The 19,157-nt window shown below is 39.1% G+C and overlaps 1 protein-coding gene across 1 annotated transcript in view; it reads right to left on the bottom strand.

The window, feature by feature from the left end:
• Positions 1 to 1,593: 1,593 nt before the first annotated feature.
• The window catches only part of CMTM4 (CKLF like MARVEL transmembrane domain containing 4), a 28,421-nt gene continuing 10,857 nt past the window's right edge, over positions 1,594 to 19,157 (bottom strand). Inside the window, exons 2-4 of the mRNA XM_063140944.1 lie at positions 12,866 to 13,042; positions 5,055 to 5,153; positions 1,594 to 2,696 (exon numbers count right to left, since the gene is read on the bottom strand). Of these exons, the coding sequence (XP_062997014.1) occupies positions 2,523 to 2,696; positions 5,055 to 5,153; positions 12,866 to 13,042 (450 nt within the window). The 3' untranslated portion in view covers positions 1,594 to 2,522. The remainder of the gene's footprint in view (positions 2,697 to 5,054; positions 5,154 to 12,865; positions 13,043 to 19,157) is intronic.

Raw genomic sequence — 19,157 nt, 5'->3', positions numbered from 1 at the left:
ACAAAATAATAATAACAATACCCAGTTAAAACCCTAACCTTGGTATCTATTTGGTGGATGGTCAGTGGGCCTTCCAGTTATCCTGGTAAGGGGCAGTTTTCAGTCCATAAAGTGGTTCCCTACTGCATCCAATCTATGGAGTACCACAGCCCTCAACCACTCTCTCATGAAAGGTACAATGTACATCTTACAATGAAATAAAGTGTTAAATCAAGTAGAGAGTGGAGCTACCGTATTGGTTTTCTGAAACACATTTTAAGGGGTCTAGTGAACTGCCCAAGCTTTTCTAGGGTAACAATGACTATAGAAAACATTGTGTGCATGTTGAGATAGTTACGAATGATTCTTTGCCAATGGAAGGCAAATTCTTCAACCAATTATAGAAATTGGCTATAACACACAGACACACATACTTATTTAGTATACCTTATACTGTTTCTACTGACCATTGGATCTATGTAGAGAACTGGATTTCCCTCCAACCACTTTAAACCTGACTTCCACAGGACAATGCATACATTTTCAAGCTTACCTCCACAAGTATGTTCCAAATGTGCTTTTTTGGCCAACAAATCTGCTGCCCAACAGATCAGCCTTCAGCTGGGAGGCAAAGAACAGATTCATGAGGGTGGAGGGGTAGATGAGGCTTTAAACTCACTCTTCCCCCAGCAATCTTGACACAGAGATTGCCATATCCTCACTAACAGAAGTGAGGAAACAACAATCTGGATCAAGACCTCTAGGCAATGACAGCAAGGGGTGGAAAGAGGTTTTAACACCCCATCACCTCCACCAGTGATCCCATCCTCTCTGATCTCAGTGGGCAGGAAAGGAAGGCTTAAACCTCCCCATTCTTATGTGTTGATGTGCGTACATGTATACATGTGCGCGCACACGCATATGTGGCTCCTGACCCTTGGGTTGCCCACTCCTGCCCAGCATGGTCATCAAACAAAGGAATGGGGAATTTCATTTCCTACAATTAGCGACATTCAACCAACATTCACTATTCTGCCTCCTGCCTTATCAAGACACACAAAAACTGAGCATGGAGAAAGAGAGGGCAGAGAAACTGCCTATACCAACTTTCTCCCATGCGGTGCTATCTAGATGTTTCAGCTTACAAACTCCCATCAGCCCCAGCTAGCATGTCCAATGGTCAGTGATGTGGGAGTTGTCGTCCAAAATATCTAGAGGGCATCACTTTGGAAAGGCAGCCCTACACCATCATTAGGGAAATATTCCTGACATTTTGAGAAGAAGGGATATAAATTCTTATCGACTTCACATATTAATCTTGTGGTTGACCTAAACACCGGATGCGAGACACACAAAAGACAAAGCTAAAGAGGTTCTAATCACTGGGTCCAGATTCCCTACCCGCAGAGTGCATTATTTTCCCTATGAAATCTTACTGGGAAGACGGAGAGAAAAGTGGAGTTATATAGAATGGTATGTAAACTAAACGGACCACATAAATGCTACTCCATCCATGTTCACTGGCAAAAATAAATCTTCATCTGTAGACAATTACCAGAACATTTTGTAGATTTGCTTTCATGCTTAAAAAATTATTGTTTAGCTATCTTCAACTAAATTAAACATAACATTTTAATTCAGAGCAACAGATCGACGTAATTTGGGCAACTGAAGTTTGCAGCCATACAAATTAAGCTCTCAGGGTAATTACACCATTTCAAAAACATCGCAGTACGTGGACACAACACAAATGTTCCTTAACCCTGACCACAATGAGGCTTTCCTATGGTTGACCATAAATAGAAAAAAAAATTCACTCGGTACAGATTTTGATCAACAGAGAGGCTCAATGTCAATTTTGTATTACTCTCGTGTAAAATGGAAAAGGAAATGTAGTAGATGGAGGTGTTAAATCCCAATTTGTAACTAGTTATGGACACAAATGAGAGCAAGCTTTGTTTTTTCTCTGTAGTCAAGAGCTTATTCAGTTAATATTATCCAATCCTCCAACTAAAAGTTGGAGATACATAACAGAGCTGTAAGAGTCGAGAACTGAAGTTATCTGGCAGATCTTGATAGGAAACGGATTCAGCAGTTGTGTAACCCAATACCTGATTGACGTTATTGCTATCTCTCACCCCAATGCATTATGTCTATTGTTGGAAAATATCCATTTCAAAAGCAAAATCTATTGCCAGTGTTAATTCTAATGTGTTTACTGGATGATGGGAAAGTAGATTGAACATCAAGTCCCTCTCTGCAGAAAAGTACTGTGCACCAAGACAGATCTTCATTCTAATGGATCCTCCTCTTCCTCCATATTTATGGACAAGTATCTTCATTTGAAAAGGTCAGCCACTGTAACCTTCATGTCAATTGCTTCTCAATCCTTCTCCCTCTCTTTGGGCATGCAGCTGCTCTCGACCACCACATGCTCCTTCTTCATTTCCTATAAAAGTGAATAATTTTTTAAAGAAAAAAAAAAAGGTCTGCATGCTTCTATTTTTCTTCTTCTTGGAAAGATCCCACTTGGCATGCGATTTTCACCCATCCAGGCGCTGAATCTCCGGCCGATGGTCCACTTCTCTGGATTCTGTCCGAGCACGCATATAATCACTGGTCTGCCGTGTGTTTTGCTGCTGGCTGTTCATTCTCCAATTTTTAACCGCTAAAAATGAATTCACAGCATAGACTGCAGTTGCCAGAAAGCCAAATACCTAAAGGGAGAAAGGACATTTTATGGACGTGAACAGTGGCTCACCTTTAACATAGTAGGAATGTAATAGGTTCATACAGAAACACTGCAGGGGCATTGCTGGTGTTAATGCTTTTGTCAACCTTGTAGAACTATAATCCTCGACACACAGAGCGCAGTCACACCTCATGCCTCTTCAGAGTCCTTTAAACAAGCCAAGAAATAGTATGCTGGTTCCTTTTACTGATTGGTACTCAAGTGCCTGCCTTTTCCTTTTTTGGATTTTCCTATGCTGCTGGTGTCTTTATATGGGGAGATCCATAGGTATTGCTATAGGCATCTGAACAATTCTGACTTCTTTAGAGTCATAAATTAAGGAATCCACACACACCCAATTGTTTTCCACTAATGATAACAAGATAGCCATGGCCTGAAGCTATGCTAGATAAAGAAAAAACTTCGCCATGTATCAAATTTGTTAGTCTTTAAGCTGCTACAAGACTCTTTGTCGTTTTTGTGGCGAGGAGGCGCTCCTTATTATCTACAGCCTGCTTGTCACTCCAGAGCTATTTTAAGAATGCCTCTAAAATTTAATCTAGAAACATGTCAGTGGCCACTCTGATGATAGATTCACCTAAAGAGTGATTTCACCAGAAAGACTGATGGTGCAACAAATAATTCTAATGTCTCAGAAGAGACTCCAAAAATAAAAGGGTGCATTTGTGACTTAAGTCTTGTTCTTTCAATTAAAATTATATAAACATAGATGCCAAGAATCCTAGGTGGATTTTGAGGGTTTTAGGGAACATTCCCTGCTCTGCATGCGATCGACACATTCTAGATGACAGTTATCTCAACCACTATGGAGATGATCTATTTCCAATACACAAATATAACTGAAATATATGAGTTATTTATCTAAGTGCAGCAACGAGGTCAGCTATGAAAAGTGCCAATATATTATCTCCTATAATAAGGAACAAGGACAATTCCTCCAAAATTTATTGCAGCAATTTTTAAATAGCTGAGACGTTTTAGCTTAGCTGTAACTTTTACATAATGCAAATAGTACTGGATAATTTAAATGACAGCAAACGAAAGAGTTCAGGGTTTTTTTCTGGACTGTCACCATTACAATTCATTTTCCCCCTTTTAAAGAGTCACTCCTAGGCTTCTTACAGTAGCCAGCATAGAGAGGCAGCTTTGTTTGAAGCCCATACATGAACGTCCAACAGAAATACTACTCTTAAGACTAGCCTTCCCCAACCTGGTGTCCTCCAGATGTTTTGGACATCAACACCCATGAGCTCCAGCCATCATAGCTAATTATCAGGAATTCTTGGGTAGTCCAAAACAGCTAGAAGGCACCAGGTTGAGGAAGGCTGATTAAATCAACCCTTGAAAGTTTGCTGAGGATTCCCAAAAATTGCATAAGGTAATGTGGCTCATTAATGAAAGAGGGGAGAGCTATATAAAATGGTGATTTTGATGTAAGCCTGCCCATTGGTGGCTGCAAGATTAGTTTTATTTTATTTAGTTTTATTTAAACTACTTATATGCTGCTTGATATCATATGATCTCTAAGTGGTTTATATAAGAAAGACATAGGCTGTTTTAGAACTCCATGGTTGAGTTGTTATACCATGGAGAAATGTGTTGTCTGGAGGGAAAACTCCACCCTGAGTATCCACACTGTGCAGAGGAGAGTTCCTGCACAACTGTTGTGTTCCATGTTGTCTGGAGGGCTCCGTGGAGTTTCTTGCTGCATTGAGTGGAGTTTCCCCACTGGCTACAGAGTTCCCTGGCTAGAGCGGCCAAATGAGGAAGTGCCACTCTAGGAGAGCTGCCAGGATTGTTTTTTCACAGCAATGGCTGATGGGATAGCTTCGGGAGGACTGGGGAAGGAGAGAGGGTGAGGAACTGTCAATCAAACATCACGTTGAGTTTTATTATACTCCACGGTAGCCCACAATCACACAAAGATGGAGTTTGTTGTGAGTACCTCCTAAAAACTCCACCGTTGAGTAGAGTTGTCACACTGCATAGAGAAAAGGATTGCCATAAAGGACAATATAAAAGCCAATATAAACACAATATAAAATAGCAAATACATTAAAAAATATATTACAGAAATAAAAAATAGCAGTGAATAAAAAGGTGCAAGATTCACCACTAGCAAAGTATCAACTAGGCAAACGTGCTGAAGGCAAAGGTAAAGCCCATCCCATTAGTGGTCTCCTCACTGCTTGCAAGGAGGTTTGCTGAGTTTGCAAAATGGGAGGCTGAGCAAAACATGCAATGCTGCTTAGCATTATGAGGACACAAGTTAAGCATTTATTTTTCCTGGAAAAAAAATGAAAAGAAAGTAATGTTTTCTTACCACAGCTGCAATTTCTGCTCCTTTTTTATGGTTAAGAGCAGCAAGTACTACAGATGCAATGAAAAAGAAGAAAGTGCAGAGTCCAGTATTGACCAAATCCTATTAAGACAGAATTAGGGAAGTTATTTCACAGTGACAATGTCAACGGACTGGATGAAACAGAAAAAGTTTCACCATTTACACAAATTGATTCTTTATGCAGAAGAGGCGACAACGACACAGAACACACACTATAGACCCTAATAGATCATTGCTACACCGTAATTTTGAGCCTGAAATAGTACTAAACAGAAAGAGTATTTGTTAGCATAAAAATAAGTGAAGCATTCGGTAACTTTCGTAAAGGCTTTCTTCCATTCCAAGGGATGAGCCTTTGTGCAACGTGTCTACTCAACCCAAACCACTGTTCGTTCTTTCAACCACAAAAATGTTGTATGACCTAGCCATAGAATATATATATATATATATATATATATATATATATATATTTCTTTTTGATTGCTAGCTCTCTGGAAAGTTACCCATATGCCTGCCACATGCATCTATTGCATAATATAGTACATTTGTATACATGCTAACTTCATTCATTTAAGTAATTTAGATTTTGTATTGACATGTACGAACACACAATGAAGGAACATTTTTAATGTGTTTCCCCTCCCCCTGAAACAAAACAAAACTTTCAGAAACTCCTAATTTTACACAATTAACTGCTGCTTAGCAATGAAACTCATATGCTTCCAGTCTCACAGCATTCCAAACCATTCCATTAACACATTGTGATGGGTATGATTATAATCCCGATGAGTTACAAATATAAAGGAAGCTTTTTTGGCACCTTATTAGCATGCTAATAAGCGAATAATGAAAAACAAACATTCAAATTGCTTATAACATACAGATACAGTTTCTACAGTCCTCACTACCACCTCCAACACACACACACACACACACAATCAAACGCACACGCAAGATTACGTGCTCCAGACTGTATTCTGAATACTCTCTCACAGAGGTACACTTCAAGATCACTTTCATCTGTTCCGCTTTTTCTCCCAGTCTCATTTTTTTCAGTATAAAACAGATTCAACACCTTTGGAATAGTAAATCCAGGGTTTCCAACTATTGGCTTAGGATCACCAGAATTGAGGATTCTAACTTAGCAGATAGTTTGTTCCAAGGAAATTCCCAATTTTAAACCAAAATACAAATCAACATGAATCCGGGAGTGTATTTACACAGTGAATTTTTCCAATTCCTTATTTATTACAACTAGATAGGGCTATGGGTAGAACTCGTATTAAGATTTGTTGCCTAATACAGAACATCAAAATGATTTATCACACGTCCAGGGTTGGTACTGCAATCTGGGCCTCTATGAACAACCCAGCATTTTCTCTTCCTTCAAATTAAAGGGAGGCTTTTTTCTCAATATGGCTACAAACCATGGATACTACAGTACTGAGACAGGTACAGCCAAATAAATCAGTTGCAAGTGGTCCACTGTGCCCGCACTGTTTGCTTTTTTTAAAAAAATATAGCCTTTACGTTGCACCTAGAAAAAGGCTGATTCTTTTCTCTGGTGTGGACCTAGGGAAACCTATTAATGATCTCACTTTTTTAAAAGACAGATCCCCTTCCACAACTAGCAACTTTGCAGCATCAGATATTCACAGTCTATTTACTTTATCTGATGTTATAGATTGACAGCTGATAAACCAGCCACAAAGATGCATCCAAAGATGCATTAGCTCAACTTGCTGAAAGATTTTGGTAGTACAGGCATGTGGTATTAACAAGACAACAAGTGTTAACTGTTGTGACAATAAAAACTGGATGCAATGGATGAAACACTATTCTCTGCTTCATGACTCAGACAAGCAAAGCACCTATCCATATTGACATCCTGCCCCACCCATCCCATGTACAACATAGGTGATGTTTCCTGATGGAAATGGGCAAGTATACATCAGAACTACTTTGCTTAGCCATATGGGCCTTTCTCAGGTCGCGTTTGGATGAAATGGATATTTAGGGGACATATTCAAAAAGAGATTCTACTTAAAAAAAAATCAAAACACACAAATGCAAAAAAGGACAACTAATTCGAAAAAGATGAGCCATTCTGAATTAGACCCTGGTGAAGACTTGACTATGAGATTTTTAGACAAAACAAACTACAATACAGATGAAAGAGTTTCAACTGAAATAAGAGCAGTTTTGAAACAGAAATTGCTTTCATAAAATAGTTCACAGGACAGGAATCCACAGGGCCATCTAAAATGAGAATCAACGTCAATCTAAACTGCAACTGTTCTTCATCCCATTCATAAATGATTTAATGAAAAAATGCAATTTGCTGTAACCTTCTTATTACAGGTCATCTTGCTCCATAATTCAGAAAGTCATATTAGCTGCCCTGATATAAGGGAAAGAAGTGTCTAAATTTTGAATGAAAGCAATTACTTTATTTTATTAGCTCAATGAGCAATCTTTGCCCAGATACCTAAGCAATCCCTTCTAACCCCTGGATTGGAAAATGATTCCCAAAGTGGCAGTTTCTTCAAGAATTGGTTGGCCTTTCTCTGGTTCAAGTGTTTATTTTGTTTTGGCAGGTACAGTGTTGAATATTGAGGTGAGGCTGAGCTTTCCTGAGCAATACAAAACAAAGAGCAGAACACACAATATTTAAAAGGGAACTTTCTGGCAAATGGAGGACTATGCACTCGTCAAAGACCAGCATTATTTTGGGGGCTGCTTCCAATCATGTCTTTCCTCCACTGAGATAAGTACAGGTGGAAAAGGTTACAGAGGAATGAAAAAATAATTCTACATATATTCAGGATCATGTTTGCCGATCTGCCATACAATACCTCAGTGGATTCTTTGCTTCATTATCGTTCTCCCACCCCAAGCTATATAGTTATACTGTTCAAACAAAAGCAATCTAGTGAAGAAAACTGTTAGGTTGTAACAAGTTTCATAAATCACACATTTTGCATTATCTCACCATGACGGATGGTGCAAGAAAGGATAAATTCTTTTAGACTTCTAATATGTCCCATTCTTAAGAGCTGACACCAGGAAACTAAACTGTCAAAGCAAATTATAAATACCAGTTAAAATTAGAGCAACCTACGTACATGCTCTCTTTCTAAATCACTTTAGGAAAAAATGACATCAGGTACTACCTCAACATCTCAGATTTGCTACAATCCCAGTTCATCTAGCAAGGGTGGGAAACTCAAGGCTCTCCAGATGTTTTGACCTACAACTCCCATCATCCCTCATCACTGGCTATGCTGGCTAGGGCTGGTGGGCATTATAGCCCAAAATATCTGGAGGACTACAAGTTGCCCACCTCTGTGTTATAGCAAGTGAGATTTGCCATGGGGTTTCAAGGGTTGAAGATAAGTTACAAAGCAGCAACAAGCCTGACCCTAGGTTTTGATCAGCCCAGTCTAAGACTCAAGTGCAAAATGGCCCAATTAGAAACATGTAAGGCTGGCAACAGCTGGTCAGACATGCCATATACTCTTGACAGCCATAATGTACCTCCTAAAGAGATTTAAGGAGATCAGCTAGGAAAAAGTCTCCTCTGTTAAGTACTCCAAGTTGGAACTGCTGCCAAGAGCTCATTCACTCCTCCCAAACCCACCTATCACCGAAGATTTGCGCTCTGCATTCTTTTGTCAGTCATGCCAAAGCCACATGAAATTCCACATACAAAGAGAGGAGAGAAAAACAATTCCACAGGCTGCTCTAAAAGGTCATCCAGAAGTATGTAGCACATTTTAAAAATTCAATTACTGGCCTTTTAATCTTGCCTCTCACCTCATGGAATGAAAACTTTCACATAGCCCTTTGCCACCCAGTCTGCAAGATTTAGAAACCAGACTGATCCTCCCACCCATTATGGATGAAATGGCAAAGGCAGCCGGCCATAGTAAACTCAGAGCAAGTTTCTGAAAGGCAGAGTGTCAGATGAAGGACTTAATTTGAGCTCATGCATATCAAGTCTCTGCTCCAGAACAGAAGCTGGTTTAAGATCATGTTTCCGCTTACAACATGCAAAACACTAATAATAAAGGTATAGCCTGAAGGCATATGAAGGGTCCTGCACCCCTGAATAACCCAGCCTGCTCCCAGAAAAAAAGGCTCAGGCTTCTAAGCAGGCATGAGCATCCTATTTTAGTATTCTGGTGTTATTTTGTTTAATTAATTTCAAAGCATCTGTGTGGTTGAAGCCTGCAGTAAAATCTTTAGCTATTACCAGGACATAGCTTTGCAAGCCATACAGTTTGAAGCCATGGGAGATTAGTAGGGCCAAGGGACAGAGTTATATGCCTGACCCTCATCCCTGCAGTGGGGTAGCCCTACTTAGGAGAATGGAGAGCCCCTCCCTCAGGGGGCTATAGGGGTGTCACCAGGACCCAATGAGCATGTGTAAGTTTGCTTGAAGGCTTTGCTGTACCAAACTAAGAGCTATTCCAACCCATGAGAACCACAGTCCATCCACTAGTCATTATATAAAGTAGCACTTCTTGCACAACTCTGTCTTCCCTTCGAATCCTTCTTCCTTTGGTCTCCAATTTCCAACACGTTTGCATGTTGTTCATCATTCCTTCTGCACACTTCTCCCAAGCATTTCAAGTTTTAGATCTATGCAGCTACTGGCATTTTAAGTCAGAAGCATACAAAATCCCTACTCAGCTGACCATTCCAGACAAATATAAAAATAAATGGGTGAAGCAAACAGTTTTTCAAGTGTCCATGCCACAGACAAGATGAAGGAGGCTAGTAATCTTAAAAAAAACTACTGACTTTTTTTTAATTTGACAGTCCCCTGTAATTCTGATATATGAAAATAAAGTATTTTATTACACTAGTACAAATAATTCTACATATCACTTTGGTGTTCGCTACTAGGGCATTTATATAACACAATACATTTCAGCATATTTCTTATTAAAACTGCAGAGCTGAAGTTAACTTTCAGGCAACATGAAGGTTGCATGAAGGCAACATAAATGCCAAAACTTTCCATTACAATATGGAAATGGGGCGGGGGTGGGGAGACACTCAGATTAAGCTGATCTTGCAAGTTCACAGAATATCATTTAAAAACTCAGAATAGACACACTGATTTTCTCATATGCTTGGCAATTATGGGTCTTGTGTTTATGTTAGACATAAGCCAAGAGCCAAGCAGATTTCGCCAAAGCCAGAATATAATGGTACAGCATAACAAGCTTTCTTCTTGGAACTATCCTTTATATTCCCACATACAAACGCCATTTGAAGTTCTATGGAGGAAGAACAGAGAAGAAAGGGCTAAATGAAACAATTGCAACCAAGGGTATTTTGCTGATAAATACTAAAGATGTCTCTAATGACTCCTGCTATCTTTCCACACAAACCGCTCATCATGCGAGACATCCTAGGCTTTTGAAATCGCTATTTGTTGGGCAACCACAGAATTCTCTTAGACATGGATAGCAGAAAATAGGGGTATATAATTGTGTAATAAATGTAAAAGAAGTATTTCAATTAATTTCAATGTCTTTACTTTGGCTTGTAGCAAAGAGCAGCCCTCTGTTCATTTCTCTCATTCCTAGTTTCACACCTTCTACTCTGCATGCCTGGACCAGCCTTCCTCTGCCAAAACAATACCCTCGCTTCCAAATCCTCCATCAAAATCAATCCTTGCACTACAGGCTTCTGGTATCAGTTAACTCTCTCATATCACCATGCATACCGGTCCTTTGTCAATCCCTGTCCTAGCCCCACCATCTCTTCACATGCCTTATTTAAATTGCAAGTCTTCTGGACCAGAACAACTCTTCTGTTTTGTTCAGAGGATTGGTGGCACTAAATCCTAAGATGCAGCAGTCAACTCATCACTGCTACTAGGGTTAAATGTTGAATATTTCCCAGTCGTTTTTACTAACCCTACAGTACATTAATTCAACAACTGTTAGCTATATTATCTGTCATCATTTTTTTTTTAGAAACTGAAGCTATCATTCATTCCACGCACTACTTGAAACAGAATCCTGTCAAGCCAATAATTTGGGGGGGGGGGGGGTGGCAGCTGAGGGAGGAGAACTATGCCAATGACATTACAAAATTTGGTTATCTGCAATATATATTAAAGCAATTCCTGTTGAGTGAATATAAACTCATAGGGAATACCTTTTCAAATATCCCTCACATTCCTTGAAGCTATTTACATGCATCCTTACAGAGCTGTTAAGCAGCACAAAGGTGAATGGAAATTTACACTATCATTTTTCACCCTCCCTCACAGCAAAGCTGTCAATCTCAAGACAGAAGTATGACTTATCCACGCTTTCCCCTTGACACACAATTTTCAGTTGTTTCCAACATACTACAATAGAATCATTTAGTCTTCACCTTTCATATGGTGCATTTTTGAAGAATATTTCAGATGACATACAATTCCCCAGTTGGGAGAAAAACAGCACAGATGCTGGGAAAAGGTACTGAACAGCATTTTCTCTTTATGCTGCTACTGTCAGAAATGCATGAATATTTATCATACACAGTAAGACAAAGGGGACAGACAGAACCCCCAAACACACTGTTCCTTATCAAAAAGACTAGCAGCTATTACGATTCACTGCCATTAAAGGCCTGGCCTAGTGGTCACTTCCATCCAGCAGCTCAGAAAAACTGTCATGATGCCAACAATTGTAACTCTTTAAATGTCCTTAGCAGATATGCAAGCCCTAAGATGCTATTTGTTCTAGAAGGTGAGGGCACACACTCACTGGATTACCAGTTTCTAAGAGATCTAGGACTCCATGTCCCCATAGGTGTGGGAGAAGACAAGTGTGGGAGAAGGTGTGGGAGAAGACAAGTGAATTAAAAGAATTAGTGATAAGCTATTGTTAATATATTGGGCAGGGTCAAGAGGAACCTAACTGAAAGCTAGAGAAACTAGCTAGAGAAACAAAACGCTAGCAAAGCCCCATGCACTAGCAGAACTTAAGATAGTAATTTTTTATTTGCCTTTAGAGTTCATTAGGGATTCTAATGAACTCTAAATGAAAGAAACTGAAACCACTTAAACTAATCATGTACAATTAGGGCAAACAAAATAGTGAGATCTATGGCTCCCACATAGTGTTACTTGCCACCTTCTTGACATGTGCCTGACCTGCAGAAATTTAGCAGAGAAAGCTTTTCCCACAACTTAATTCCATACCAGGAAAGACTTACCCTGCCAAACGTCTTGTGTTTCAAGCTGCTGTTAAAGGTACAAGGGTAGGGCTAGTGAAAAGGTGGCAACCTTACTCTCACTAGAATGTGGGACAGAATGCATAAAACATCTGTTTTCACATGCAGAAAAGTAGGTTGATTCCAAGATACGGCTACATTCAGAACAGTGTCTATTGGTGGCCTACTGATTTACCGGGTAAACTTATTCCATTTGTACTTAATTTTTAAACCATGTGTTGATATTAAATACAGCTAGAAAACTGCAGACTGAGCTTTCCTCAATTGTGAACAATAAAGATTTGCATTGCAGAAAGCCCACCATGCGCAGGGAAAAATTGTTTGAGACACAATTTCAACTTTATATGCTTTAACATTCAATATTTCATAATGCTTATTACACCAGTGGGGTTCACACTGAATGTAAAGCAGCACATGTACTTTACTTGGTGCAAAGAGCATTTACTAACTGTCTCAAGTTTCTGTATGAGGCAGGCAGAGCTTAAAGTCTAAACTCCAAATGTTTATTCAGCTATTTTTATAAAGTGAAGGTTTGGATGAGAACTTACTGTAATGTTCCAGTTGATCTGTGGTATTCTTGCATGGAGATTTAGACTGAACATAAGCAACAGAACTCCAGTAACTACCGATGCACTACAGCTGACAAATTCAAAGAAATAAAGGCCTTCACAAGGGGAACATTCCATGATGGTCTCGATGCAGATGAAGGAAATCAGTGCCAAAACCTAGGGGGAGAAAAGTGAGAAAACATAAATAGTTCTGAAGACAGTCACAAATGATCCTGAAATGCTCATAGGGGAAATGGATACTCAAGAATGTGCAACTGCAGTAAGATTCAGGATTTAAATGAAAAAATCAACACAAGATGTTTACATGGCTTATACCAAAGCAAATTTTAGTACTAAAGCTGCAATTGTATGCACAATTCCTTGGGAGTAAGCCCCACTGAATTCATTGGGACTGCAAGTTGATCAAATACTATTGCTACTGTCACTAGCCCTTGTTTCTACTGCTACGAAGAAAATACATTTTCTATCTTCGTTTTGTGTTTTTTTTAAAAGCATTCTAAAATTCAGAATGGTTAGTAACTGGACTTTACTGAGTAGTACTAGGGAAACCTAGCTCAATTCAACAGAACTATAAAAATGCATAAGACTAGAAAGAAACTGAAAATGTTAGAATTTGGGAATCTGTGAAAAGCTATAAAATATAAACCAGGTGCAAGGAGATTGAGCTGATGAGGATTCCACAGTGAAGTGTCTTATTCTTGGGGTGCTTCCAGACAAGGCTTTTATTGTGCTTATGGCCCGCCCTGCAGTGCTACAAACCATATATCTGGAAGCACCTCAGTTTTCCTATCTGTAAAAAATGTGGGTTGTAATGCCCTTCTTAACTGGGCTAATTCAAAAAATCAAAGAGTTTATATCTCATAAAACAGTTCTAATGCTCATACTGTCTTGGAATGATGGGAGTTTGGTCCAACAAAGCTGGAAGGCACTAAAATATAGTGTTATCCACATGCTGCAGCCAAAAGAACTTTGCCCAAATATTTTTATCCTATTGTAAAAGGACGTTGCAGCACATATTTTTGAATGAACCTACACATCTTTTTTAAAAAAGAAAAAGAAAGAAATTGATCATTCCTATAGCCAATTAAGTCTACAATCATATACACACAATCAGAAAGAAGTCCTACTGAATTTAATAAGATTTATTCCCAGGTAAACATGCATAAGATAGGGCTATAAATGAACTGTAACTGCACCAGATCTACTTTGGCAGATCATCTAAAGTAAGAACTGCTGCCAGCATTTAAGAAAAATGAGGAGAATGTATTGCAGTACGAATTTAACCTCAACAGAAGTTTTCATAGGGAAAAGATTGCTACCGCTACATTTTCCCCATTAAATTGGCTGTTTTATTTTTTGATGAATCAAGCAACGTTAGCACTAAAAAAAGGGGTCCATTATGAAAGTGTTTAAAAAAAACAAAAAACAGCTTTCCTGTTTATCTGAAAGGGCCCACAAAAAGACTTATTGTGTGGTTCAATGACATAATTACTCATGATTTCAGAAAACCACTGAATAGTCAACATTTTTCTTGCTTAAGAATACCCACAATATTTTACTTAGAATGGCACACTACCAGGATTGATTTCCTTAAACTGGCACCACAGCGTAAACAATAGCCATGTACAGCATAGAAGTGGGTAAAATGCTTTTACACCTCCTCAAAATATATCTTAGTCATTAAAAACCCTCTCTCACACATTCAAGTTTAGATTTATTGTTTTCATTTGAATTGGCCAACTCAAAGTAGGTCTCATTCCTTGTAAAGCAGGATGCATTTTCCCACATCTAAAACAGTTGGCACAAATACAAATATTTTCAATAATATGGCTACACTGCAGCACTGCTTCTCGAAGAGGAAACTATCTTTCATCAACACACATGTCGTTGATCGATTTCCCACCTGCTCCCATCAGGCATCCTTAGGGGTGGATTTGCACGCATACTTCATGCACTGAAGTCCACTTTTTTATTGTACCCATAGAATCCTTCATCATGTACAAAGGAATTCAAGAGAAGGAGTTCTTGCAGTTAGTTCCTGCGGTAGTGTAATGCCTCTACAAATGTCATCCGCCCAACAAAAGCCACCTACATGTGTGATGCAAAATTCCTCCTTATTAAAAAATAATGGTATGATGCCCACCCATTTTCAGTGGAAGCCTCATCCATGTTTTGTGATGCAACTGCAACATGTGAAATGAAAAGGGTCCTAACGGAGGCAAGTAAAATGAAGCAAACGTACACTGGCCATGATCCAAAAAGCTATTTGCCATATCAAACATGGTTTAACTCATGAGTTTCCAAAGAAGTTTGCCATGCCTGGATGCTGAGTTTCAAAAGAAGTTTCCATGCATGGCTGCTGTTTGAGAGAAAAACTATCACCCCCTTGGAATTCACACAGTTAGTTCCTTTTTTTTTTTTATCCTGACCAGTATGTGTTTCCACCTCTTCTGGCTATAAGTTAAGCTTTCTTAACTGTTTACTCAAATTTGTCTTAAAAAAAAATGCAGTTATAGCTAGTGCAATAAATCAACCAACCGTTCCTTGACAGCTGCCATGCTTCTGAGAATGCAGCCCATGTAATGTTAAGTAACATACTGCTAATAAGTATAACTTGTCTATCTAGTGTGTGATGAATTCTCATGTGGACCTGTAGTTAATAAGCTGAACACCCCTTGATTTTTCTTTTCAACTACACCAAAATTAGCAACAATTTTTAAAGGCTTGCTTTAATGATATGAAGCTGATGAGATTAGCTTCATAGATGTAAAAGAGTATCTTCCCTCAAAAACTATTTTTAGAAGACAACTGCAATCTGAAAGGCCTGGTTTTTTAAATTTTATACACATTTATATATTTGCAGGCATTCTTATTCTGTCTCCCAGTACACTGGGGAATCAGCAACATAATGTGTGCAGAGAAAGAACGTTCATATGTCCATAGATTTTATAACAGCACATGTTACCAGTGCCACTGTCTGACCTGATTATGTTTTCTTGGTGTTCTTTTCATTTTGAAAATAAATTTTGTTCTTGATTATAAAGTCTGTGCCTAGCATCTGATATGCTTATGACTGCAGTTTATTTATATACTAAAGGGGATCTCAATTCTGCAGGTGTCAGTCCTTAGGTAGATACCACAGCACCACACACACACAAGAGAAAGGCCAGGTTTGCATAAATACCAAAAAACTTCAGGTAAAAAACTGGGGGGTGGGAAGAGAGACCTCCCAAACAGTCCAATGAAGACTGAGCACGCTCAATAGACATGGCATACTGATTGCTGGAGGAGACTTAGAATGGAGTGGGTTAAATCCTGAACAGAGAGCACTCCAAACTGCAACATTTATGTTGCAGGTCCCATTTACCATCATGTATATAAATAGCAATCTCAATCCCTGTTATAAAGTCCAAACATATTTTTTTTAAAAAAATTAAAAATAAACCCATGCTACAGTGGCCTATGAAACAATAGCCCTGTTTGCACCTAACTACTAATTATAGGTTAACTTTGGGTTGTTTAACCCCCAATTAACCCACAGAATCTGGTTTTGGATGTCACGGAGCAGATTCCAATAGGGCCAACCAGAGGTTGCGTATTTAAAGAGATAGCAGCATGTATGATGGCAAATCGTGAGTTAACTGTGGTTAGTCTAAAACAGAAGAAAATGCTTCCAAATTCCAGTCACACCAGAGTTAAGGGAGGAGTGCACAGGGCCAAGGTTCACTGTAGCTCATTCCCATGATAACGACTCATGAACTATTATGTCCAAAGGGGGTCCTAGACCCGCTTTGTCCAACCTGGTGCTCTCCAGAAGTGTTGGACTACCAGTCCCAACTTTCCCCAAGCCATGCTGGCTAGGGATGCTAGGACTGGTAATCCAACACATCTGGATGGCACCAGTTTTTGGAAAGCTGTCCTACACTAAGGAAGAAGCTCAACTGAAAGTTCCATTTCAGAGTGGATCACTTTAAAGTTCCATTTCCACTGAAAGTTCCATTTCAGAGCTATCACTTTATACATGAGTCTTGTTTAGGATTTGTCATAAGTAAATATCAAGTATCCAACCACCAGGGCCAGAGTGGGAGAAGAATTTTAATGAGGAAATAATCAGGAGAACAGCATGGCCTAAAAGGAACCCATTGGAAAAAAGAATTTTAACAGCTCAAAGAAAAGTATTCACAATCCGAAGAATCCCAAATTTGCAATCTGATGGCCCCCTTAAATGCCATGCCTTAAAAGGCAAAATAGTCTAGACACACTGGAATAATAGAAAGAGGAAGAGGAGGAGGAGGAGGAAGAAGAAGACAGCCACAGCACTAAGAGGACTGTCAGCTGTACTAAAAATGCTGAGCTTCAAGCTTGCCTTGCCATTTTTTAAGATGAAGGAGGAGGCAAACTCCGTGCTCAAAAGAAGAAAGAAAATTTATTGTGCTCTTTCTTCCTTTGAGGACTGGAGTTTGCTTCCTCCTTCATCATTAGTTTATCGTGCCTTTCCCTCCACATCGCCACCATTTTTTATGCCAACCCTAAAACTGGTTTGGAAGAAAGAGTATTATGCCAAAGAAAGAGCAACAAAAAATGATTTGACCGAAGGTAAACCAGAAATGATGTTCAAGCTTCCTGAGGTGTTTGCTTTCTCCTGTTAAACCTCACAGGAGGGCACAAATATCAAGTGGCTTTCATGCTTCAATTAAGTTATTATTTATTTATTTATTTATTTATTTATTTATCTATTGCATTTTTATACTGCCCAATAGCTGAAGCTCTCTAAATGTTTCTGCATTAAAAAAAAAATCAACCCTTACTTTCCAGTGATAAGTATAGCTATGCGATCAGGGCATGAACCCAAGAAAACTCAATACTACCTTTGCATATTTAATGACTGCATCAGCAGTTCAAATTAAATGCACCACTTCCACACCCATAAATGTGCACTTTTTATCATGAAATACCGAATTTAAATATCCACTAGAATTACTGTTGTAAAGACATTTAGCATTTTGGGGGTCTGTTTCCAGTCTTAACAGATAAACAGCTGTAATACAAGGAAGAAACAAAATAACAACCTACTGTCCAGGTTTTCAAACGACTCAGCTTCAGGACCAACCAGAGTAGGTGAACAAGATAAGCCTGCAGAATTAAACTGGACAGATAATCAAGCTGATTCAAGATGGGGCTTGATTGGGTGCGAAACCCACTACAAAGATAGCTGCAGCAGCCAGAAGCAAAAATGAAAAGCCTGTTTCATTCATTCAACACCTGTTCAACTTAGTATACAGTATGTAAGAGATTTATTTTCTATAAAAAGAGACAGGATATTACTGAAGATGAGCTGCAAAGACAAGACTATGGATCAACCCTAGTTGCTTGGGGAGCTGTGACCAAACATGTAACCATTTGAAAGCCGGAGATAACAAAACTAAGGCCATAGCTAGACCTAAGGTTTATCCCTGGATCGTCCAGGGGTCAAACCTGTTCATCTAGGTTACACACAGGGGATCCAGTGCTCAGGCAGGGGCGAACTCTGGATGATCCCAGGATAAACCTTAGGTCTAGCTGTGGCCTAACTCTCTCTCTCTTTTTAATTACATACCAGTCTATAATATTACTTTTGACTGCGCACTGGAAACAGCCTTCTCAAAAGTTATTTGCCTAGTTGACTGCAGTTATAGAAATCACTTCTCAGTAACTAAGGAAGGAAATTCTGCAAAATTTGCAATTAATTTGGGGGGCCTTATCTCACAAGCTGAACATTGTACTAGGAGGCAGTGGCTGCTGAAACCCAACTCTAATGGGCTAAAATTGGAAGACTCAGGCTACTTTTTCCCTATTATTTTAGCTGTGAAATGTGACACAGCCACATAAAACATAACTAACGCTATAATGAACTTTTCTGGGCAGAAGAGACCAGTCTGATATATCCCATTTTCCATGTTTGAGCTCTAGCATCTAGCACACAATCCAAGTTTACAGTATTTCCCTCTCCCCTTCCCCCATGTCACAGCAGCACAGAAATCAAGAGGACAGTTTTTCTCCTGTGAATTCTCAGAGTAATTAATTCTGGTAGGTTGTAAACATGACCAAGAGGGAACTGCAGGATAATGTGGCATAATTTTAAGATTCAGACCCTTAATTACATAGTTACCAATCTACAGAAGCAGCAAGTCTCAAAAGTCAAAGGCAATAAATAACTGTATCTTCCATAGAACGCACTTCAGCTGTTGACTGCCTAGTATCATTCAAGGACCAAGCAATTAAGGAGAGACAA

The sequence above is a fragment of the Elgaria multicarinata genome, chromosome 14, assembly GCF_023053635.1.
Source record: "Elgaria multicarinata webbii isolate HBS135686 ecotype San Diego chromosome 14, rElgMul1.1.pri, whole genome shotgun sequence".
NCBI lineage: Eukaryota > Metazoa > Chordata > Lepidosauria > Squamata > Anguidae > Elgaria > Elgaria multicarinata.
This window is presented reverse-complemented; position numbering and strand designations above follow the sequence as displayed.